Source organism: Corvus brachyrhynchos, unplaced genomic scaffold (genome assembly GCF_000691975.1).
Source record: "Corvus brachyrhynchos isolate BGI_N302 unplaced genomic scaffold, ASM69197v1 scaffold398, whole genome shotgun sequence".
Lineage (NCBI taxonomy): Eukaryota > Metazoa > Chordata > Aves > Passeriformes > Corvidae > Corvus > Corvus brachyrhynchos.
The window spans coordinates 109,172-135,359 of record NW_008239780.1 but is presented as its reverse complement, the minus strand read 5'-3'; the positions used below and the strand labels follow the sequence as shown (position 1 = coordinate 135,359).

Genomic DNA, 26,188 nt, shown 5'->3' with positions numbered 1-26,188 from the left:
CTTGCAGATAGTCCAGAGCCACCTGGAAAATTACCACCTTCTCTCTGTGTGCACCTGCATGTTGGGTGATTGGCTGGCAGGTTGAAATTTGAAAGCAGATGGTAGAAAGGTCAAAAAAATCGGTTAAAAGTCAGCCACCTTGTTTAAAACTTCTCAGAGATGATGGACATGCAGGACCATATTGCAAGTGAAGTTCTGTATTAATCTAGGCTAAAAGTATAAATAGTTGTAAGAAGAACATTCATTTTTACATTGTCTCCATTTACAAATGGAGAAACTTGTTTTGTTTGCCGCTTTATTTTTGTGTGAGAGAATTAATATGTGTGATTTACTAGAGGGAAGCTAAGTTGAAAAAAGGGATTTTTACGTAAGTACAGACATGCTTATTCCCCTGATGATTTTTATCTGCCACAGGATTAAATTCCATAGTCTAGATTCAGCTGCTATAAAAATGTTGTCTCTTGCATGTGTGACTGTGCTCTACTAGATGAAGGTTTCACTGCTGCAGGGCATCACACAGCCAGTGCCAGACAGGACTTCGACTGTCAGGGTAGATACTTTAAGTAAAATGCAGTAGGGTAAATAACATCTATATATAATAGATATTATTTTAAAACTGTCTAGCCTTTGACACATATGTGACAAAATTAAGACTGAAATCTTCAAAATTATTTAGGTGTCTCATTAATGCAATGGAGAAGTGGATGTCTGAGTTTTTAGCGACCTGAAGTTAAATCAGAAAATAATGAACATCTTGAGGAAAGTACTATCTGAGATTAAAATAGATCAGAAACATCTTCCTTTAAGTCTCACCTTTTAAGGACTCCTCACAGGTTTATTTGTGTTTAGATTAAGGGTAAATAAGATCATAAAATTAATATTCATTTTGATATGTGAAAAGCAACTGGTTGCATGACTGTCGAGTTATGAAACCTATATTTTTGTCCTCTGCATCCTGAACATCTGTGGCCTATATTTAATTGTAGTTTTCATCTTCAATTTGAAGAAACAATGTTTAGCCTGAAGACAAAAGTGATCTGTGTAGTGAAATCAGCTAAATAGTGTGGCTAAGTCTCACTTGCTAATGGAAAAGGCATTTTTATACATTTTCTAACTTAGACATTTTATTCATTATATAGTTTAAATACAGTTAAGGATACTCTGCTGTTCTGAACAATGTGGAGAATGGAAGTATTAAGACATGGAGGGATTGTAACTCAAGAGGAACAGGTGCATAAGGATGGAAATGTGTGGCCATATTGCAGCATCAATTTTTAAGCAGAAATCCATACTGATTCCAGTAGTAAGTAATTCTGGTGAAATATTGATGAAATGATGTGATATGACCCATGGGCAGGACATAACGAAATGTGCAAAGTAAAGCAAGTCAGTAGAAGTAGGAAAAATAATATGAAATGCAGAACCAAAAGGAATGAGCAACTTCAGAAGTAATAATCCTGAAAAGTCTGGAGAATTATATAGAAAGAAGGTTTTACATAGGGTGACAACAGGATAACGTCATCACCTCTCCCTCAGCAATCCATACAGCAGATAGCTTCAGCCCAGATTTGCAGCTGTGATCTGTGCTTTGCAGTTGGTCCATATAATGGACTGGATGAGGTTTCCATTTCAGTCAGCCTCCTTTTTTTGACATGTAATTCAAATCCAAATGCTAATCTGCATTTGTGACTCAGAAATCTCTAAGTGATATCCTTACCAAAGAAAGAAAAGATGGAGCCTTCATGTAGAAAAAGAAAGGTGATGTTTGAAGGATGTTTCTTAATTTTTAAAATGCAGGTAGTCAAAAACAACTGAGATGGTTGTGTTCAATTTGCTTCCACGTTATTGTAGCTGTTAAATTCAAGATCTTCATAGGCTTCTTAGCCCATGTCTGAGTTGCAAATCAAGTTGTCTGCAAGCATACACTGCTGAAAACAAAGCACGTTAGGAAGTTTTAATTTTAAAACAAATTCTGTTGCTAGATGTGAATCTCAGGTTTCCCAGGTGCAATCTTGAGGAGAGATCTTGAGGTAAAACTACAGTTTGCTGCCAACATAATATTATTTATTTCCACAGAGGTAAGGAATTCTGAACTCCAGTTTCTGCCTGCGCATCTCAGGAAATAGTTGGTTTGTCTGGATTGGGATGGGCTGTTCAATAATGAGGTCTTGTTCATAGCCATGGCATTAAAGAACCTTATCAATGAGGTGTCCCAGTTAACTGAATTGAAGGTGGAAATATTTCCATCTGCTATTTAAATGTAGCTTCTTTTATTCTGCCAGAGACATAATAAGCATTTTGAGCGTTTTCTAACACATTGCCATTCATTTCCCCACATTGGATCTGTAGATTGAAAAGAACACAAAAAAGGAACCCTCAAACATACGCCAATAACACATGCATATTTATACAGCCAGCAGTTCCTTGTTTAAGGAGAATACTCAAAGAATTAAATTTCATAATTTTCTGAAATAGCAAGGACATTTAAAGAGCATCTGTGGATTGGTCTGAGTAAGTTTGTTCTGTGAATTGCTTGAAAAGAAAACAGATTCTTCCTAGGTATTGCAACAAATTGTTCCCAGCACTTCAGCTTAATACAGTAAATGAAAATTCAGAGGAAGCAGCACAATATTGGATGAACCTGCTTCAGAACATTGGCTCAGGCCACAAAGCAAGTAATTAACAAGCTGAATGAAGCATTTAAGCCCACGCCTTATCATTTATGTAACTAACCTTTGAGTTTTGGACGCACTGGTATGCTGCAGTGAAGCCTACACAGTGTTTCTTTTATGTGTGTGTATTGAGCAAACGGGAAATGCATACCCTGCCATTTGTTTTTCACATTTTCAGCACTTATCAGAGTTCTCTGGCTGAGTGATCTTATATTGCAAAAATGTACGCCTCTTGGTCCTTTTTTCTGTAGTGCAGTATGAATCTAGACAAGCCTCAGCCTTGTTGTATGTGTGGGGATGTATTCTACTTTTAAGGGTGCTTTTGAGCTTGTTTAAAGCATCATTAGTAGCACTAGAAAAGAATTAATTGAATGCCACTTTTCACCGAAGTAGGGAGCAACAAAAAGATTGATGGGGATTCTGCAAAGTCCCTGTTTATGGAGGCAGCCTTCAAAAACAGCTTTGAAAACAAATCAGGAATGCTGTGAACCAATGAGGTCTCAAAAGACATAGTTTCCATCCTTGTCACACATCTGTTTTTGCCATTCTGAGAAATACTGGGCATGTTAGGAATGCTGAGACTGCTGATGACAACATTAGTTTCCTACAGAGCTTGTGAGATAGAAGTGGAGTTTAACATCACCTCTGCACTTGGGAAATGAGTCATTTTGCTTATTAATGCTCTCACTTTTGTCTCTCCCTCCTGTTCTTTTCCCCATCACTTTATAACCAGACTTTTTTGGAACTCTTGTGAGACAAACACCGTTTCTCCTTGGCGGGAGGGAAATAAAATAGCATACTTAACATGGTTATATAACACACTGCTACGCATGCCTAAAATGAGGTCATTTTGATTAATATATTTATCTGGTGTGCAGCTGTAACAGGACATGTAATTGTGATTAAAAGGCTATCATTTTCTTTAGTCTCTTTGCAATAGCCTTCAGTTTTTGTAACTAATATCCCTGAACCTGATGGGAGTTAGTTGCTGGTTATGTCATAATTTGTGCCCTTGGGCTATGGTCCTAGCCCCCCAAACCTCAGAAAATCATTGTAGTGTGGAAACACAGTTTCCTTTCTCTCTTCTTTCTTCTGTCAGAAGTTAGGTAAGAATTCTGCACTAATTATGTTTATTAGAAGTAATCCAGCAACATATGCATAGAAGGAGGAAAGAGAACGGGGCAAACTGTGGAATTCCTTAAAGTTGGAAATGTTGCTGGATGATGGAGAAAGTAAAAAGATGATATGAGTGATAAAGCCAGTTACAGTGAGCCAGGAGAAAAAGTGGAGCAGCACGCTGCAAATGTCTCTAGTTATCATCTGTGGGAATGAGAGAACCGGTAGAATCTGCTTTTGGAATACAAGCAGATGTATTTTTCTTTTGGGATGTTGAACTGCCATTCTTCAAAGTTCTGACGCATCCGGTTCTATTTCGGTTTGATGACTCCTAACTAGACACGTTAGGTGGCTGCTGCTCAGAAGCCAGCATTTAAAAACACTGTGGTTTTCTGTTCGACTCTTTCTGGCAAAAAGCTCGTTATTCAAGTACTTGCTCTAACCTTTAGTTACCCTGGTTGCATAACTGGAAAGCAGCATCCCACCATGCACTTCTGTGACCCAGTTGTGCCTTTCCAGTAGTGACTTTATGAGTTACGAAAGGTGTGTCTGCCACATTGCTACAGAAAGGTTTACTCTACTGACCCTGATTTCCTAAATATTATATAGTCATCATTCACTGAGGGGTAAAAAACAATGTAAAAGCATGTAAAAAACCCCCCTAATTCCACTATGTTGAAAATCCTTGTGTATGCTCTTTAGCCCTGATAGCGTTTGGACTTATCATTGATAAAAAAATACTTGTAGAACTGATTTTAAAATCATTAATGCTTCAGTAATCTTTCAAAATGAATTTTAGATGGTACATCCAGTACTAATAGTCACAGTACAAATCACTGACTCATCCAAGGAAGAGCCTGAATAACAATTGCTTTGTTGAACTGATTTGCAGTCTAAATTGTGATGTGCAGCTTTCACATTTTCTAGACTGTCTGCAGACTTGCTAAAACCCTTCCACATTATCGTATCATCTATTACCCTGTATTCTACTCATGATAAAATGTCCCTGTGGATGAGAATGAATTTCTAATGTCACATAGAAAAAACTGTTTATTGCTAGCATTACTTTTACAAAATCTTTCTGTAGCTCATAGAAAACACAGAAGAGACATGTGCTTGGTTTTCTTTGCCATCACATAATACAGCATAAGTCAGTTACATAAATAAAGTCACTTACATAAATAGCTTAATTCTCCTTTCATTTATATGGAATTATAAATGAAGAGCAGATCTACTGAAACAAAAGATGTTACACTGGCATAAAACTGATATTGACAGCATGTGCATGCTTTCCTTACATAGATTCTTTCAGCCAGTGATTTTTGGGCTTTAACTACTTGAGTCATCCTATCCTAAGAAATAAAGTATTCAGTATGTGGCAGCTGAAAGCTGGTCTTCATACCAAAGCTTGGTCTTTACATCAGTTTTCTAGTAGCCTCTGTATATTAATTTTTGGTATCAATATACAATTTATCTGTGTAGTTAAAATATAACATTACTCTTGTCTAGTAAGCGTGACATAACCAGTTCTGTTGTGTAGGTTTTAGAGAACTTGGTATTAGTGACTGATAATAAAAGCCTGTTTGAAAATCAGAAAGACCGTTAAAAACCCATCCCAGCCCTACAATAGTTTAGTAATGCAGTTTCCATCTTCTTTCATCTGTACATGTGGCCAAGAGGCTGAGAGATGGCATTCCTTACCTTGCCCTTGGTTGTGAGTAGTATGGAGCAAAGACCAGGCAATCCATGGTTCCTACAGCAGAGGAAACTACGAAGTCAGCACCTCTTTTGAAGATAAAAACTGTTGCCATTGTATCTTTCACCCAGTCATACAGAGAACTATGGCACACTAAGAGATGTTCCAGGATTTTGTGGCATCTCATTCACAGAATAAAAGCATATTACTGACAACATTTTCAAAGCTGTGGCAGGTCTCAGCCAGGAGCTGCCCCATGGCAAGCCCTTCCCTTTGCCCAGTATGGCACAGGGTCCTGATCCCACTCACAGCAAAGTCAGGACAGGGTCTTGTGTCAGGGAACCGGGGAAGCAAAGGCTGACTGGAAGCAGTGGTTTTCCTTTAACTGCTTTACAGGGTAGAAATCATCCAAAATTGCTAGTGATCATTTTAATATGAAGCATTATGTAAGTGTAGATGACTTTAGCATATTTCAAATATCATTTGAATCAATCTGTGTAGGTACACTGTTATAAAACGAGGACATAGTGAGAAAGTAGTTGGGAAATATTTTGCTATCCTATATTTGGGTTAAATTCTGTTTCATATTGCATCTAGACCCCTCTTTTTTATAACTGCTCTTAAGGCTTTCAAAACTAAAGTTATGACTTAAAAACAATAGTTTAAATCAACACGTTCCCAAGAAAAGCTTCAGTTTTGACTATTTACTATTTCCTGATGAAAATGCACTTCAACCAAAGCTTCCTCTGATCAGACACAAATGTATTTTGTTACATATAACACAGGCCTTGACATGAGTTGTAGGCTCACCATAGGCCTTAGCCTGTGCCCTGGATTCTGAAGTAAATGCAGAGCCTGAACAAGCTTACCTAAGAGGCCAGGAAGGCAACCTGTTACCCCAGCAGTGGCTGAGGCTTAGGCAGCAAGTCACAAGCATGCTACATCTTGCTTAAGTGACAAGGCAAAAGAAGCAGCCCATACATATGTAACTTGCAAACATTTTTCAAATCTTCATATTTTTTGTAAACTCTTAATCTGAGGTTTATGAATAAAGGTATTATCTAGCTTTCTCTGTGAAGTTGAGTTTGATAGCCCTATGGAACTTCTTAAATGGTCATCACTGAAAACAGTCCTTTCATTCCCACACAGACACAGTTTAAATGTGGCTAGGATGCATTCTTGTGTGAGACTGTAAATGAAAAGTACCCTGGTCATAGGTTTAAATCACAGCAATCTGTAAAGCAAACAGTAATGCATCAGAGGAACCAAAGCCCAGAGAAGTGCAGGGTAGTGCAGTAAGCCAGGCCTTCTTCAGCTCCCATTATTTTTACTTTATCACAGCAACAACAGAAGAGAGGAGGGGAAATAAAACCAAACCCAAAAAATCCAAAAAAAGCAGCAGCACATATTGTCCTCTTTTACAGCATCTGAGGTTTGAACAACTTAATTCCTATGGTTTGGCTTCTTCACTTCAAGTGTTGTTGTGTAACTGCAGGATCTAGGAGTTGTTCTTTGTTCCTTTATCTAAAACACCTACAAAAAACAGCTCCCATGTAATATTTGTTCACCTTTGTAGTTGTTATGCAAGCCAAAGAGTAAAGAACACAAAAATTTTAATTAGGAAACAACTCTCCACACAGACTTTGTTGGTACAACATAGTTATAAGTACATCTACAAACACATACAGGTTCTTTGGACTATGATTTTTTAAAATATATTTTATGTGACAATGCAAACAAATCCAGAAAAAACCAATTACTTCAAACTTATATAGAGGTAGCTGAACAGTACTCTGTTCAGTGATATGAGAGTATAACTTTTCATTTCAAGTTCATTACAGTGCACAAAAGGATGTTTTACAAACAAATGGAATATACAAGTCCACAAAACTTTTTATTTAAAATGGCTTGATAGATATATTTCTGGCACTCTTGTAACCACATAGCTTGATGGAATTAAATTGGACAAGTATATGGTTCCAAATTAAGACATCTTACACAGATAGTCTTTTGCTCCTCATTTTTGTACTTCTCCCGTTCCTCCTCAGGGAATTATAGAAGCTATTACATTGTTTTTGCTACACTTCTGCTCTGTAAACCTTTGTTCTGCAAATTGAATGTAAAGATTAAAAGGTGCATATGTTTTATATTTATAAAATATATGGCTATGACTATTAAAAAGCTCAAGAATGGCAATAACAGAATACAGGCACTTCTATGTGAGGGTTACTTTAGACCTTATGAAAATCCAACATTAGTAAGCACTTCACATGATACCTGGATGAGTAAGTCAATGTAATACTTCAGGTTTTTATTATCCACCATTTTAATCCTATCTGAGCAGATTAGTTTCTTTCTTCTTTCAGACAATATTTATTTAGCAAAGTGTTATAAGAGAGTGACTTTGCTCAAACTACCATTTTTCTATAGCCATAAGACTTTCAGTGGTTTACTGGGCTTTGGAATAAACCCCAGCTCCTAAACTATGTGCTGTACTAGTTACAGGTTCAGTTGTGAATTAAATGAGAACTAAGCAGGGGTTGAAAAAAGGGACTGTGTTCATCGGATGTAGGACTTGGGGGAAACGGGGAGCACTACCCTAAGTGCATAGTCCACAGGGGTTTTATGCACAAAAACCCTATAGTTAATTTTCACTTTCTTCTTTAAATAAGTGTTTGTGAACATGTTCTCCATTTCTAAACATTGCATTTAAATACAACTCCTGTCTGTCATTGATTTAAACACCAGTAAAACTTCAGCACCAAGTAGAAATCATCAAAAAAGAAAATTTCTCACAATGAGAACAATCAGCCATTGGAATAATCTTCCCAGGGAAGTGCTGGATTTCCCAACATTGGACACTTGTAAGATTTGGCTGAATAGCCTGCTGGACCATCTTGTCTAGACCATGCTTTTGCCAAGAAAATTTGGACCAGCTGATCCTTGAGGTTCCTTCCATCCCGGGATTCTATGATTATATGAAAAGACCATCTAAAACAGAACTCAACTCTATGAAGCTCTTTCTCTACAGCACAGATTAAGACAGACCTGCTACATCCAAATCCACGTGCTTTTTTTTTTTTTTTAGACTAAAGCAGTCTTTGGATTAGTAAATCCATGGTTGAGGTGTTCTGTCAGTAAGTAGTCATACAGGGCAGAAGGACGGGCTGAGCAACACATCAGCCATTCAGTCTGACAGCTGGTATCTCTTATTGCTACAGTATAATGGGAGATATCAGCACTTAAAGTAATTACAGAAAAAAAGCAAGAGGAACTTCTACAACTAACACCAGAATGTCACTTAAGACTTAGCTTAAAGGCCTATCACACCATTTTATCATTTCATTATTAAAACTACTGAACTACTGTGTAAGCAGCCTATGCATTACTTACACCCCCACAGCAATTAATCAATACTTCTGACCACACAGGAAATGCAAGTTTGAGTCATGATTTGGTTTGTTCGTCTTTTTTGTTTTTAGCAGATGAGCAAGACTGGTTATCAAACTGGCTTTGGTGTCTAGAAAAATGTGAGCAGCCTAAATAAAATACTCCCTCCCCCTATTAGCATTTTATTTGTTCAATGCTGTTTCTATAATTAAACTGAAGGTATTTTTAAATTGGTTCAACTGTTTATTCATGCCTGTGATAAATGTTGCATTTACATCCTTGTACTTATTTATGCAACTGAAAAAAATCAGTGATAGTGTGGCATACCTAGATTTTTGTGGTTTTAAACATCATTAATGAAACTTTACCATCTCAATATAATGAAGGCTAAGGGTATTCCTTCTCCAGTTTTTCCTTGACAGGTTTGTGTTCTCTAGCAAATATCTTTCTCAGTATTGTTTTTCATTTCTGATGGAATTTGTAGACTTTAGCCATTAGTCTAGGATGTGTGTGGCCATAGAGCAGCCCCAGAGAGAATGCTATTGTACATGTACAGATGGAATTTTGATTTGTTGTGCATATGCAGATCACCTGTGTGCATTACATGCAGTAGGGTCCGGTGTTTCCAGGTTGCAACAAATGCACTGGGCATTCTCAATGCAGGGCATGTACACGAGTCTCTGCTTAGGAAATTCTGGCAGCTTTACTCAAGGCTAATATTCAAGGCAGAAAAGACAATATTCATTTTAAAAATCAAGGATTTTTTCCATGGCAGTTTCTAAAACAATAAAATAGAATGAGTATGTAGAAGACACAGCATGCAGGGTAAAAAAATAATGACATCAGTGAGAAAAAAGTTTAAATAAGATATTTAAGGTCCTTTTCTCACAGATAAGAGTAACAAAAGTGGAAGCTTTTTTTCCTGTGGGAGCAATATGAGACCCTTATGCTCTGCAATAGTGCATAATGGCTTGTGGAAGAATTGCATTTAATGCAGCTTCACTTCCACACAAGTAGAAATTGCTTTGTTGTTGACTTACAAAGACAAAATGCCATAGCAGGTGTCAGCCACCATCACTTGGTGCTGTTCAGAACATGTAGGTGTTTTTATACATTGTTTACAGCATGCCAAGTACCACCCATGGAGGAAGTGCAGCAATCCAGCAGTATGGAAGGAAGTCATAACATTTCTAAAGTAGCTCAATGCAAACAGGATACAGATTCCATGAGCACCACAAGGGTGAAGCATGTTTGTCTTCCATTTGTTTCTTTGGTACCCTTATAAAAAAGTTCTAGAGAATTTAACAAAATGGGAACAAAGGTAGCTTTCTGGAAACATAACAGTATGGAAGTTACTTTTAACTAATAAATATTCTGATGAGCTAATGGAAAAGCACACAAAAATTATATTAAATTCTACCACATTTTTTTTCATAGAGGCATGAAATGGCAGAGCGCTATCCTGGGTAAAAAAACCAAATAAATTTATATCATTCCATAACAGTCTCACTTCATTCTAGTTTTTGCCACTGAAAAGGAAAAGAGTAGCTTAGAATAAAAGGCCCAGTTTTGCTCACATTGAAACCAGTGAAAGTCATAATCAGATGAAGGTAAGAGCAGTCCCAGAAAGTGGTACACTGTAAGCAATAAAAGCAGCAAAACAACTGTATGAACTGTTGATTTAAAAAAAAAAAAAGAAAATCAAACCCAAGATACTTCCTGTTCTCATTTCTGCCCTATTTTTACCTGCATTATGGCTAGAAGTAATCATGCTAAAATTCACTTGCTTTCCTTGGGAGATAACTATTATTAGCAATGCTACCCAATCTCTTAAGAGAAAAGTAATGGCTGGGTAGAGATTTGAAGCTAACTGAAGAAACCTGAAGATTGGGGTGAAATAAATAGCATTTATTACAACATATTCCTTCTTATGTGACACAAACTGCCCTCTGAGTCCTACAGTTCAAAATAACTCCCCCCTCCCCCTCCCATAAACACACACTCCAAAGCCAAATCCCACCAAACAATTAAAAGAAATAAAACTCATCTTAACAGCAACAAGAGTTGATGGAAAAAAAAGAAATCTATGTATTAACCTACAATGAAATGACACCAGTACTTCCAGTTTTCTCTAGGATAAGCCAATTTTCATATACTGCAGCTCTTTCTTCACAGTTGTTTGTAGCCATTGTCCATTTTTGAAAGAAGGAGTTCAGATATAAATTCAACTTCAAGTTACTCTGTTCGGTGAAATATTAGAGGATAGATCCTTCTGTCACCACTATGGTCAATTCCCACTGACATCAACCACCAGTACTTGAATTTACGCAAGCACTTAAACACTTATGCTTAAGCAGATGCTTGACTGTTTGGTTGTATCAGGAACCTCGCCACAAGCATAGGATCAACCTTCAACAGCTCTGCTTGAATTAACTCAGACAATCTGTGTATTCAAAGACTTCAAGGCAGGATGCTTTGAGGGGGTTCTTAAGCTACGGTAGAACTGGGGATAAGTAGAAAAATATTTGAAGTATTTGAACACAAATAACTGAAAAATTAACAAAGCAGTTGCTTGTGCACTGCTAGAATCATAATTTTTGCCCCCAGTCATAAATACAGGGTAAAAACACTATAAATAGAGCAGCTCACTTTCCTTTAGTGAATGAACACATAAATAATATACACTTTGAAACAAAACAATCATAGTGCAAAAATAAATTATCAAACAGAAGTTGTGAACATTATTTTACACAATGCTATATAAAACCTGAACCATTTGAATAAAAGACTTTGCAGTTCACTGAAATAATGCATTAACCTTATTGTTTCTGCTTCACATTAAACTGCACAGTTTATCTTTTCCACTAAAAAATAAAAATAAAATAAATTAAAAAAAACCTTAAGATTTTTAAAAGGTTTATGGCAAACAAGATCACTTTTTGTTCTATCACATTTGTTACTAATTTAGCAGTGCAGTGATTGAATACTCGTCTCAGTTCCAAATGGAAACTATTGAAGTATCCATAAACATCCCCTGCTCTTTATAACTCATTCTCTTTGAAATTCAGGCTTGAAACATCCTGACACTCAAATCTGTAAGACATTATTGCAGTTAGATGAAGTTACAAGAGACAGTCTGCAGTCAAGGACTGTGGGAGACTTCCCAGCTCTGCTCCTCACCATCACCGTGATCTTGTACGAGACATGAATGTAAGGACACGTCTGATGCCATTCAAGCGGTCTTTGAGGGATTTCATGGCAAGGAATGGGAGCTGAGCTCTGTTCTCAAGTGGAAGGACAGCCAGGACCCACCAGCACCAGGCTGGCCCATTGGGGTTAGCCTGCAGTCAGTGGGGAAAAAAAAAAAATTAGAAGTCAGAATTCATACAGCTAGTAAGGTCCTATTCTTGAGGATTTAACTCTGAGAACACAGTTTTTGATAGCAATGTAGCAAGTAGATAATTTCATTGCCAGCCTAATGGCTTGTGATTACAGGTTGGCCTGAAACAGATTACAAACAAGTGGCACCTTTCCTAAAAATAGGATGTAAAAGGCATTTCTATTAGTAACAACAACATATAGGCTGGGCCTTCTGCATTTTTTTAAATCTATTTTTCCCATATGTTATTACTGACCCAGCTCTTTAGGATTCCTGCCTTCCTTCTCCATACTTTATGACACTATTTAGCTCTTGTTGTTATATTCTGTTATTTTAGGACCCCACCATTTGCAGTCCTTTAACAAAAGTAACAAGTTTCCAGTTGCCTATTTACTTCTCAGTCATTTAATTGGGGAAGTAGAGCAGGCAAAAAGGCAGTTCAGTCTCCTGAGATTAAGGCAGTGAGATAAATAGTCTCAGAAAGTTATCAACATTAAATATGAGCTTTTTCTTTGCAACTGTGCTACCACAGGTGTGTGGCAACAGAATTTAGAGGCTCAGTTTATGTGGGGTAAATGCAGAGTATTCATATTTTCATCTTAGAACACAATGCCTGCCAGCTTATCGGATATCCCTGCTATTTCTGTCTCTAAAAGTTACATAAGCCACTGATTCTGGATACCTGTGGGTCAGGATCCTTAGCTGGCATTGGACCAAAATGACTGAGAATTCGACTTTTGAGTGCTTGCTTGAGGGAGTTAAACCACATATAAGCCTGATCATAGACAGAGTCATGGAGAACAAGTAATGCAACATACTCTTGTCCTTGCACCTGGAATGAGAAATGAGAGGGGGAAGGTTACTGTTAGTTCAGTCTGCATGCTGGGGAAGGCATAGCATTTTTAGGATTTTCTGGAGTGGGTAGGGGAAAGGAAAAGGAAAAAAAAAGCATGCCAGAAAAGTTCTGGGATAAATACTGAGAGCTCATTTGGTGTTTCCCCTTCTGATGCCCCTTCCCTACCCAAATTCTTTACTTTACCTGTATTCTAAACCAAAAAAACCTATTTGTAGAATTAGCACTTTCTGGATTGTTGTATCAAAAAACCTTTACACAAACATCATGCGAAAATGGAAAAAAGATGATGCAAAGCTTTTTTAAAAAAAGAAAAATCAGTAGAGCCTCAGAGTAGACATTTTATCTTCCCTTTGCACACCAAAAGCTCTTAAGAATTAACACAAGCAATTTTGAAGGTTATGGTGCACCCAATCCTGCTGCTTCTTACCTGAATGGAGATTTTCTAACTGGCTTCCATAAAAATGGTGTCAGGTTCCCCCTCCACCCTCTTATAAATTGCAGTTATTCTGTCCAGAAGAGCAGCAAGATCTCATCCTGGATTCACTTAATCTTGTCCTCTGATAAATACCTCTAGGAAACACTCTTCAGTACATCGGCAGTGTGTGTGCATGCATGTGCTAACTCTTATGTTTCCCACCTTAACCATGAGCAGTTATTAAATACCACAAATTTGGTTTATTAGAAACTTCTACAAAGAAAGAAAAACATAAATGCTTAGAATTTCACATGTAATACGGTTTAAATGAAATATTTCTAAATTTACCTTTTGATCCTCAATGTACTCAATATCTGCTGTATTATATCCATCCCGCTGGCTGTGCTGGATCACCTTAAATCTCCTCTTGCCAATGCTGTCTACAACAGAGCGACCATCAGCAAAGAATTCAACATTTCTTATCTCCAGAATGCAGCCATAATCTGCAAACCTATTGAAATCAGAACAAAAGCAAGTAAACAAGTCTTATTCTCTCCACCCTGAGTTCCACAGAGCTGCCATACAGCCAGTCCCTACCACAAAGGTATTGACCAATGTCAGCTCATTTCTATTGTTCATAGCACTGACCTGCTGTAGTTCAAATTATACCACAATTGTTTGCAAAACTATCAGGAAGATCCAGACTGTCTAATCTGATTAATGCTAACTGGATGTTTTGGAATACAGGGAACATCTTATGAAATTGAAAGTTATACAGCTCAGAAGCAGACTTTCTCCATAATCCTAATATGTTCAAGTCAATTTGTACAGAAGGACAAGTGCAATTCAGAATACTAGCATTATGGAAGGACATGGAAATCTATGAAGAAAAACGTTTTTGCACAATTTCAGCAGATTTTAGTTTGCAGGTGGGTATTTTCTGCAAACTGTACTTTTCACAGTGTATACATACCCAGTAGGTTTATAGCATAAAAAGAAGGGAAGAAAGCTAAACAGAGAGTCACACATTGAAGTCAAATTACCTAATACTAACTGTAAATGGTTCAATGTAAATGCTCAGCCAGTCCTTATGAAGGTCCTGTTATACGTCTGCAGTCTCCACTATATTCAGAACAGTGACAATATAAAGAGATCCCATAGTTTAAAGGAATTAAGCCCAAGAACACACCTTACTGCCATTTCGATTTCTTGTGCCAAAACATTCAGTAGATTGGAAAGCAGCAGAAAAATACACTTTCTTTTCATGTGTTACAGGAGGTCTGCAGCTCAATCACATATTACACACGTTCAGCTATGAGTGTTTTGAGAGAACAGACCGGCATATTAGTCAGAACCCAAGTGCCCAAGAGAAAAACTTCAGTCTCCTCAACGTCTTTAACATGCATGATTAGGAAGAAACTTTCTCTACTGGAAAGCTACCACAGATATTACAGCCATGGACCTTTCTGCACCTCTCCACTGGCTCGAGACTAAGTGGATACCTCACATGGTCCAAGCTTTTCACTCACCCCTTGACAGGGTCACTGATGCACATCCCAAACTGTTTGGTGCCAGTCTCCATGCACCTCCGGATCATCAGCCGATAACACGGCTCAAAGATGTGCAAAGGACATGGGACTGTAGGATAAGCCATTGTACACACAAATATGGGAACATTCTTATTTAGGCTGTAAGAAAGAAAGAAAGGAAAAATCAGATATGATGTTTTACCACACAACTGACTAGGTATAAAACACGTAGTAACATATTTTTTTTAATTATGACATCTTTAAATAGAAATTATAACATCTTTAGAATAAAATTCTTAATGAAGTAAGTAAAACCTAAAATTATTTTCCCTTTAACTGACTAAATACTCTAGAAAATTATATACTACTTAATAGCAGACAAATTTTTCATTAAGATTTCTTGATTTGCTAGTAAAAGCATTATTGTATCTCTAGTATTGCTTTTATTTATTTCCCTTAATCCCGTTTCTTCCCTATCCAGTATATTCCAAACCCCATCCTGTCGGACTACTTCTACCTATTGTCTCACTCTGTGCCTTTCATAGAGGTCCACTGAAAGCAGGCACATGGCTTTTTACTTTGTTTATAAAGCAACCTTCTGGATTTCTTCTACTTCTCTTTATTGTTTAGCACAGTGTCCAGTTTTATGCTCCCTCAAGCACGGTTTCACCTGGACCCTGCTCTCCGATATCACATGATACAGAGAAAGAAGCACCATCAGCATCTCAGCTCGTGTTCCACAGCAGCCAGAGCCATTCACAGCCAACAGCAGCAGAATTAGAGATGGGATTTTACATAAATGGATTACATACTTGGAAAGCTCTGCTATTTCCTCTTCATAAATCTTCCTCCTTTCAGTGAGTTCTTCTGGAAGATATCTGGCTATTAGCTCCTCCATTAGCACTGTTTTACAGTATTTCCTCATAGCCAAGCACTGCAGTAAGAACACACACACGCAGTTAGAGAGAACATCCAGCACATCACAGTGTATGGTCCCTGTGAAAAGGGAGTCATCTATTACCCCCATTTACTGATTTCTGTGATTCTATCATCTGTTAAACTTGCCAGTGAAGAGTCAGTTTTTTAACTATTCCCTGTGTTACAGACATTTACTTAGGAAATTTGGAAAGTAAAAATCACCTACAGATTTTTTAAGTACAGGCCTGGTCCTAAGGTTTGAACAGAGACTAGCCATGCTTGGCCACTCACAAGAGCATTTTAAAAGTCACATTCTTCCCAAGTTATGCAATATTTCTTTTGTGTTGGGAAATATCAAGGCTGTCTGCAAGTGAAGTCATTCCTATCACTTGCATTTGAACTGATGCTGAAAAAATCCAAGGATTACCTCTGAGAGCCCTTCCTTGCACAGGGGACATTTTGGGTTGTGATCCAGGCATCTCTCCAGACATTTGAGACAGAAGGTATGTCCACAAGGTGTAGTGACAGGTTCATAGAAGAGCCTGGATTGGAAAATCCAAGAGCAAAAAGACAACAATATCGTGTACTAAAGTAAAAGAAAAAAGTTGCTACCAAAAATAGCTGAATTCATTCACTAACTTAACTACTGACTACTGCAGGGATAAAGTTGCTTCTTGCTTTTAATTTCTTCAACCAACTTTTGTATTTACTCAGTTTACAGACTTTTTTTATTGCCACCCAACATGAAAGGCAGCCCATGAACTTTGACTTCAGTGAATGTGAGGGACAACATTGTCACGAACTTCCAACAAGCCAGTATTTAATTTTCCTCTGTGTGAGCAATAAAGAGAACTAGAAGTTGGACCATCTGACTTCACTAATGAAATTGAGCAATGCCTGCACAACTATTACTGTGGAAATGTTATGATTACTTGTATGTGTAGAGCTAAGCACAAAATACCTATTTGCAGTAATAGCCCACATCAGTAACTGCAATAAACAGGGACTTGGCAGCTCTGGAATAAATAGTGGAGCTCAAAGATCCTGGAGGTCTTTCCAACCTAAAAAATTTTATGATTCTATTATTGCCAGCGCAGTAATAGCCCACATCAGTAACTGCAATAAACAGGGACTTGGCAGCTCTGGAATAAATAGTGGAGCTCAAAGATCCTGGAGGTCTTTCCAACCTAAAAAATTTTACGATTCTATTATTGCCAGCTCTAATAGGCATTCCATTTTTTTTTTTTTTGGGGGGGGGGGGGGGGGAAATACAGTTTTTAACCTTCAAGTGACTGCTTTTCTGGAAAATGAGAGACAGGAAGTTCATGCTTCCTCTGGAAGAATATTTAAATATATAAGGCCAGGTCTTCAAAGTATCATGGTACCTGTTTCTTTACCCATTCCAAATACCTCTATAACACTTATTTTCATGTAAAGATTTTTTTCCTTATTAGGATTATGTGATATTGCAAAGTCATGATTCCTTGTCAATAAGGACCTTAAGGAGATGTAAGTAATATAGAAGTTTTTTAAAAAATAGAAATAATTCAAAACTAGAAACTAAATTGTCTGGAACATACTGTATTTTACAACATATTGTCTAAGCATTTTAAGGTCTTTAATATTAGTCTCATTATAATTTAAGTGAATTAATAATTTTTCTTTAAAGTATTAGTTTATCAAAACAGTACACTATGCTCTGTTAAACATGTGGAAATTACAATACATAAACCCATGTTTATTAGCATCTTTAACAAGATGAGTGTATTTAAGAATGTAATTGGCTTTTAACAAGACTGCTGTAGAGAGCTTATTAAATGTCATTAGTTACCAAAAACATTGACATTTAAGCAATGGAACATATGAAATAGTATCTGAAATGCCACACCTATCTTATTGCAACTTGACAGTGTAACTCAAAACACTTGTTAATTGTTTCACAAACAGAAACCTCACTTAAACTATGCAAAACACTGAATTCTACCCCATGTTCCAGTAAGTACTGCATTGCATATGTAATAATTTAGTAGGGACTGACTTCATCTGAAATGTAGCATAAAGACAAAATATTCCTGTTAAGATTCGTGAGTCTGCCCTAGCTCTTACAAAAGCCAGCAGCTGCTTTTCCTAACAACTCTAAGAGGACCTGGACAAGCTCCATGATTTGCAGAAAGAAACACTACACATCAAGATTTCTCATGACATTATTTTGAGCTACTGTAAACAGCAGAAACTAAATGGCAGCAGAACAGTGCTGCTTCTTTGCTCACCAATAAGTTGCTTTGACTACCTTGTATTTTCTGCTTGCTGCTGGAGCAAAGGTAGATCAATAACATTTTGGCCACTTCATCAGACAAAAAGGTTAATAACAGCTCCTGCAGTTAATTGTGAACAGGTCACTAGGTTACTAGGTAATTAGCCCAAAGTATCTCAGGAACCAAATCCCCAAAACACTTCTGAAGCACATGGCAGGAAATAATTACAATCAGTCTGCATAAATAACAAGAAAGATCTTATGAGAGCTTTCCTGAGCACAAGCCTTCCTTGTGCAGTGATGTTACAAAGCTAACATCTTTCTGAAGGCAAGGCCTGGATTTGTGACTGCAATTACAAGTGCAGCACCTATACCATCCTCTATACTGTAAGGGAATCAGTAAACCTTGGGCTAATTCCTTTACAAATGTATTGTAGTCTAGTTCTTTCTGATTTAACATAGAGGATGAGAAAGTAGGACTAATTAATTTTATTTAAAACATCTGAAAAATGCTTTGTGGACATGATGATAAACAAGCAGAATCACTAAACCACTAAGATTAATTGTGTGGCTTTCTGTTAGAGGAAAGTTTTGCTCTTTGCACTATGGAGTGTTTTGACAGCTGCATAAACTTTTGGAACATATTTCAGCTGTAGACAGGGAGAGGGGGCAGATCTGATTTGTTCCAAGCAGAAGCAAATCATGCAATACAGCAGTTGGTCCTCAAAGCTTTCAGTTTGTCTGAAAGAAATTGAAGCCCCCTCTTCTGCATAGAAACAACAAAATCCAGATTTCTCAAAACACAGACCTTCAAAAGTAAATCCCTAAAGAGAATATCTACTATTTAAGAACTAAAAAATATTGTGCAAAACTAACCCCAGCATGCATTATAGATAAATCTGGGTAATTAAAAAAAAATAAGCAACCTAAGCAACACTCACTGCAGTGAGTGCACACCTTCCCAATATTTCTAAGTCAGTAAAAACCCCCACATAATATATTTGCCAAACTTAAAATGTTTTGTAGAAAACAAGTAGTAAAACAGATGCAGTTGACAGCTCCTACTTGTTTTACTAAGTCATTGCTGCTCCCAAGAATAACTGTTGTTTAACTGGAAGAAGAAATCGTCAAGCAAATGGAGTGACTGCCTCAGTAAAGTGAGGAACAAATCTCTTAAGCAAGAGAATTAAAACATGCTCTTGTTTACTCGCAAGATCCTCCTGTTGCAACAGCAGCAACAGAGTACTTCACATGTAAACTCAGAATATTCATTCGATGTGGTCTCTAGGTATTTTGTGTTTTTTGTGACAAACAGCTCTACAAATTCCCAGATGACAAACTGTGGGTTTGTGCACTGTATCAGTGGCTAGGTGGGTGCCAGTGATGAGCGTAAATCTTTCAGACACCTTCACTAACTTGCTTAACCTGCATGTGACTTTGTGTGCCCTTTCCAAAGCAATTGCTAGCCCAGAGAAGACTAAAGAGTCCCCATTCATCAACAGTGCTCAGAGCTAAAGGTCTAGAAATGCATCACTGGAGTAACAGTCACAGTAAAAGCTAATTTCATGTCACAGGCAAAAATAAGTACCAAGTAAGCTAGAAAATCTCTAGGTCATTAAAGGGAAGAAGATACAGCTGGAAAGCTATAGATATCTGTGAGAAAAGAACACACCTCATACACAGGGAGCAGTCCAAATCTGATGGATCCACAACTTCAAATGGAATATGTTGTCCAGTACTATTTCCCTTAGTATCAACCGTGTCTATCAACAAGAAAAAAAAATGATAATGTAATTGAACAGAACTATGCAAGCACAATGCTACTCATGTATTTACACCAGCATATGATGTTTAAATGTGTCTCCTATATACTTGCAACTTACTGAACCATGAAGCATCATTAGAGTAATTTCTATGCAAAGCTTCAAATTCAGCCTTGGCACAAATCAGCACATCTCCCCTTAATTTTGGTCACACTATACCCACTTACAGAGGGTTCAATTTGGCCTTGCATTAGCAAACAACGTCAAAACACTTTTTGTTACTGCTGAAAGTCTAAAGTGAGACAAATTCTTCTCTCATACCATTGTAAATATCTCCCACAGCATGAAAACAAGGCCAGATATGAAGAACAAATAGAGTTTGTGCTTTTAAGCTTTTTAAATTGTTATAGAAAGTGGTAAGACCATGTGAAACATTGATGTTCTTTAAAAGATTCGAGCTCTGCTGAGAAAAGCACATGACCCAACCTTCTTTGCCCCTTTTTAGACTTTTTTCTCCCTACACACAGGAAAGATTCCACATCATGCATGCCTTAGGCATGATTAGGCAAAAGAGAAAATATAAAAGGCAAAGTGTAATTTGGTCCCTCTTTGTCTGAATCTTACAAAAGAAAAGTTTCCATGGATTGCATGCCATGGAACCTGTCCTGTGTATAATTAAACATACCTTTCTTCATCAGTTTGCAGGGCACCTCAGCATTTCGCATCTCCTCAGAGCAGCACTTCCTTTTCAGGAGGCTGCATTTCTCAGAGATGAGAAAAGTAGACTCTGGCATGGAGGTGAATTTGTTCTCCTCCTCCAAACAGTCCTTTTTGCTCTCTGTAATTTGTATAGATTTCCTCAAACTACCAGAAGTTGTTACATTTGGTTCCTCTTGAATGGAAAAACCCTTTTTCTCTTCCACATTGACCTGTGAGAAGAGAGGACCGACATTAGACCAATCTTCCAACAATTTGGTAAGGAAAAAACTCAACCTGTCACAAATATTTAATATTATGGATCACCAGGAAGGACTTTGTAGGTCAAGAAGCAAGAGTCTGAGAATTGCTAATCCTAATTAAAAAAACCCAAACCCCAAAAAGCAAGCAACAAACAAACCTGATTTCCCCTCCCCACCATTGAGTACTTTCAGCCCTTTCGTGTGGCTTTAAAGCTTGAAGATCATGAAACTGGATTCAGACAGAAATGTGGCGAGATCTCACATTAAATATATTGTTATCACTGAAGCTATGGGAAAAATGCATGTTGTTTATATCATGATGATGGTATCAACCAATAGAACAACAAAAACAATGTCAGTTTATTTTAAGGAAGCAGTAAAAACACATAAAATTTATAAGAGAGAAAATGCCCAGAGCTTCCTCTTGCAAGGCAGATTCCTTTCTCAGAGGACAAACCACTCAGGGTTTATCCCATTATGGCCAAAGGACATCCTGTGAGCAGCCACTGTGCAGGACATCACCTGTCAGCTTTGTAACATCAACTCCCTGGATGGACCCGAAAACAGACACTGTGGATTGTGATCAGGAGCTGTGGTGACGTATAACATGCAGAAAGATGAGTGAACTGTCCCTCGAATGGCTTTACGAAAGAGTCATGCTAAAGGGTTTCTTGTCAGAATATCCTAACAGCCTTTCCAGAGGGCAATGTCACTGATTGTTTCCTTTCAGTCTCAACAAGGCTGCTCAAAACTACCACTTTTGTTTGTAAGGACTAGCCAAGTTTTCTCCTAAATATACAATATATGCAAATATATGCAAACCCCATCCCAAAGTTCAGGTTTCAGTGAAGCAGAAGTGATCCCTACAAACCTATCAATGTAAACCTCTACAGCCATTTACAAAACTACAGCTGCAAAACCAAAGTTATGAAGTAGCTAATATATCTTACATAGCTCTACAATAACTTCTAAATATTGTACCGACTGAGTATGGGATGACTTTGTTACTGGCATCACCAGTTATAGCTTGAGTTGAAGCTCTAGATTTTAGCATTTCACAGCTTTTGAGGGCATCTAAATCCAATCTACAGAAGCCCTTTTCCACTACCAACTACCTGAAAGACCTAAAGACAATTACAGGAGTAGAACCCACTCAATTCTGACATAAAATTTATTAGAACAGAGGACTTCTATTAAAGAAAGAAAGTCAAATAAGGAGACTTTGGTAAGTCAACACTGTTTTGTATGTTCTGAAACTCAGTAAAAATTTGAGAAAATGTGTCCTCCTATCTCCCAGAGGCAAAAAGGAGAGAAGGCTTCCCAATATGAACACAAAACACACAACAAATTAAGAACCACACATCAGACTTGATCTTTACCTTGAGCAACCTTTGTAGGTTATGGCTGGTGCCTCCAGATCCCACTGAATTTAGGAGATTCCCCTTTAATCTAGAGTGATGTGACAACAGCTGCAGGATATCGGGTAAGTGTTCCTGAGCATTTCCCGGGATGAGTGAAAACAAACTAAGTAGAAGCTGTGATATAAAACAGAACACTTCACTGCTTAGTTCCTTCCTTGCAACCTCTAAACGAAAAAGCAAGTAAGGGAATAGCTGAAAGAAGCATCCATGATTTTGTTAAAACCATTTAAAGAGCCCTTTAAACTAGGGTAGGAACAAAAAGTGCAAGAGCTAATGCAATACAGGCCAAACAGACAGCAAGAAACATTTTCAGAGTTAAAAAAGCCCACAGAGTTATTAACCACTCTCTGTGATGTGACACACACATGCCTTTGTCCTCTTTGTCCTGCAGTTCAGGGCTCGCTAGAAATTATTAACATCTTTCTTAAATGTTTTTGGGTTTTTTTGCTGCACATCAGCTTTCACTGGAGTTTACTAGTACAGAAAGCACTCATCTCACAGGCTTAATCCAAGATCAGTTGGGTAAATGTGTCTGATATTGTAAACTGTAGCTATTTTTAATTCACTTATGTGAGAATACAAAAAAGGTAGGCAGTAGAAAAATGCTATTTTTTCATTTGCTATAAGAAAATAAGTGAATCTGTTTCAAGTAGCAGCTTGAAGCCCCTTGTATGGCATAGCTTACCAGATGATTATTTAAGGAAAGAAACAGAGCTGAATAGAAGATTCACACTTCAAAAACTAATTTCAACATACTGCTGAGGTGATCCTGCTGATGCCTGAGGAAGCCACATGATAGCTGAGATTTCTATTTAAAGCCAAAAAGGATTTCACAGGATCACACTATGTCCAAACTAACACAGGCAGACAGTTAATACAAGCAGAACATCACAACTGCACCCAAAGAATTTGGTACAACAAAGTATGTCATTGTTATGCAAACAGCCTTGGAAATGACCCAGTAAAATATTGCATCATGGATCAACTCTGTGTATGATGAGTGCACGAGTGATTCTTTCAGTTATAAGAAGTCTAGTTTTTCTCAGAACCTCACTGCTCAGAAATTAAATGTCTTGGAAACAGCTATCTGGAGTCAGAATTTAGAAACATATTTGTTTGCTTCTGGTCTTTTTGCTCTAGTGCACAGAAAGTCTCCCAGCATGACTATGAGCACAAATCATGACACAATGACAATGAAAGACTGCATGGAACCCATTGGGGGGAAAAAAGCAAACAAAACCCTTAAATATCAGTGACAAAAAATCCTCAAAGGAGGCTGAAATCTCAACCATATATAAATGAGATAGAAATTTGATTTCACTACAACCATTCAGGTTATACTGTGTTACCTTCATGAATAGAGTTTTACTGTAAGAATTCTACTGTGCCTTTAGAAAGCCTTGTCTGCTACAGCACATGGAAACCCCAACTTTCCCATCCCACCAGTGATTGAGAATGGCATAAATACACTGCCATAAAGGAAAATAAAACTATTATATTTTTATTGTCATAAGTAATCACTGCAACACTGAGCCTTTTAGCTATGACAACAACAACAACAAAAAGGTCAAACGTCCAAATACTGATCTACAGGATATCAGAGATTTGAGGGGTGGGCAAAACAGCCATATTCACAAAACCCATGTAAGAATTCACACACATTGTAGGCTGCTACTGAAAAAAGCCTCATTGCAGATTCTTTTTTTTTGCTTATTTAGCATTAATTATTAGCAACCCTAAGAAACTATTTTAAAACTGCTCTTCCTTTGTCGACTGCTTCCTCTTTCACACCTCCTGCACACACTGACACTTGGGCAGCACGACTGGCAGTAGGAAGAAAGCTGCTGCTCCCAAGTGGAGTTTGATGAGTGCTGCGTGTTGTGTCCTGCCAGTCAACGGCCTGAAACATCATTCAGTAGCAATTCCCCCTCTTGTGCACTCCATCACTGGTAATAGATTACCAGGCTAGGAATCAGATTAGAAATTTGAGAATCACAATAGTCTGTGGGTGGCAATTATTAACAATTCAGTTTTCCTTCAAATTTGCTGATGCTAATGCTGTAACTGTTTCCACTGAGTGGCAGCTGAGTATATTTTCTTGCTATCTTTCTATCTTCAGATCAGCAATACACAACTCAAATGTAAACAACAGTCTGGATTTATATTACCATCCAGCTCTCTGCAGTGATGAGAGAGAAGAAAAAAAAACTTATCCTCCTTTATAAAAGGCCACTAAAAACAATTATGCAGTTCCAGATGATTTAGGGAAACTCACCTTTTGGGCCTCAGACTTGGCCATCTTGTTCCCAGTATCTAGAGCAAGGCAGAATAGAAACTCCCTTAAAGCTTCTTCTGTTTTCCCCAGATTAGCTAATGCTTGTCCTTTCCTTAGGTGACCCTGCAAGGAAACACATCCACAGCTGCAGCTTTTGTCAAGAGAATATGCAATAAAACCACAGTGAAAGTACAAAAGATCTTTCTGAAGAAAGAAAAGTTAGACAGGAAAAATCACTATAACCATGTCTTACAGCTAGACACCACCAGTGTCTGGGTTTCTAAACATAACAGTTCTGAAAACTACAAGCATAAACAGGATATTCTCCAACTCATGCAAGTATGATTCTCACAGCACCTAAGCCCAACTAATCTTGGAAACATCCATTTCCCCTACATGCACCTTCTAAAATAGTCATTTTGTTCTTACAGAATGATATAAGCACAGCATTCAATTTTTTGAGAGTTCACAAAATTGATATTCATCCAAGTCAAAGATAATAGCCTTAGCTCACTCTCCAGGACTAGCACTCTCTTCCTTCACCTCAGGAAGCTAAAGAATATCATGGTTAAATGTCTGTAATTGTGGGAGTTCAAGAAATTACAGGGCTTAAAGCCTCCCTCAGATTCCACTGTCTGATCATTCTAACAGTTTCCTATCAGGGCAGTATCACGGCCTTAAAAAAGTACAGCTGGAGTCAGCACTTACTTTCAACCAGTATGGCTGGAGCCTGCATGCTGTTTCTGCATCGTGCAATGCATCTTCACAAGCTTTCAAAGTAGAGTTAATCTGGGACCGGTTGCTATATAGTAAGTGGTCATTTGGAGCTGTAGGAAATAGAAAAAGGGGTTGATTAAGTAAAAAGAAATTAGTTACATAAGCTTTAGTCCTTAATTTTTACGTTTTTTAAACACATGTTGGTGCTTGCAAGTTGCACAAACCCACAAAATATCCAGTTTTTAAATAACTATGTACTAAATTAAATCTGGAAACCTCTTCGGACAACTCCAGACAAAATGCCAGCTATATGTTATATAACTGCAGAGAACATTGCACAAATAAATGCTGAGACGCTCACACAATAAATTACCAGCACTGATTGGGGATCAGAGGGTTGGTGGAGACATTTAAGACAGCAGGAGGAATGCAGTCATACTGTAGGGAGGAGTTTCAAAAGTTCAAAATTTGTAGCATGAAAGTTTTTAAGTGAGAAATAAGGGTCTTTTCATGCCAGAGCTTAAAACGCAGGAAAAGAAGGGACAGCATGAATAATCAGGTAGCGCTACACCGATCACCGAGTTACACACACTATCATCGAGACACGGCGTGTGCTGGGGGGGAATGCTGGGCACTTTTCTTGGGAACACTTTCATTTAAGTGAAATGCTTCCCTATAATACCTTGCATTTAACTTCCACTCATTACTTGCAACGTGCAAGTAATAAGTGAGTCACTTTTCCTCAAACTGCATGAGAAGGACCGCATCAAAAGTTCTCCCTGCACAGCCCCGCAGGCGCTCCCCAGCGATGGGGCGGGAGAGCCGAGC

The 26,188-nt window shown here is 37.8% G+C and overlaps 1 protein-coding gene across 1 annotated transcript in view; it reads right to left on the bottom strand.

Moving 5' to 3' along the window:
• Positions 1-7,080: 7,080 nt before the first annotated feature.
• Positions 7,081-26,188, bottom strand: part of LONRF3 (LON peptidase N-terminal domain and ring finger 3) — a 24,287-nt gene continuing 5,179 nt past the window's right edge. The window contains exons 5-15 of the mRNA XM_008640508.2: positions 25,352-25,470; positions 24,644-24,766; positions 22,327-22,482; positions 20,674-20,917; positions 19,898-19,988; positions 16,399-16,513; positions 15,866-15,987; positions 15,054-15,212; positions 13,873-14,035; positions 12,936-13,085; positions 7,081-12,215 (exon numbers count right to left, since the gene is read on the bottom strand). Of these exons, the coding sequence (XP_008638730.1) occupies positions 12,057-12,215; positions 12,936-13,085; positions 13,873-14,035; positions 15,054-15,212; positions 15,866-15,987; positions 16,399-16,513; positions 19,898-19,988; positions 20,674-20,917; positions 22,327-22,482; positions 24,644-24,766; positions 25,352-25,470 (1,601 nt within the window). The 3' untranslated portion in view covers positions 7,081-12,056. The remainder of the gene's footprint in view (positions 12,216-12,935; positions 13,086-13,872; positions 14,036-15,053; positions 15,213-15,865; positions 15,988-16,398; positions 16,514-19,897; positions 19,989-20,673; positions 20,918-22,326; positions 22,483-24,643; positions 24,767-25,351; positions 25,471-26,188) is intronic.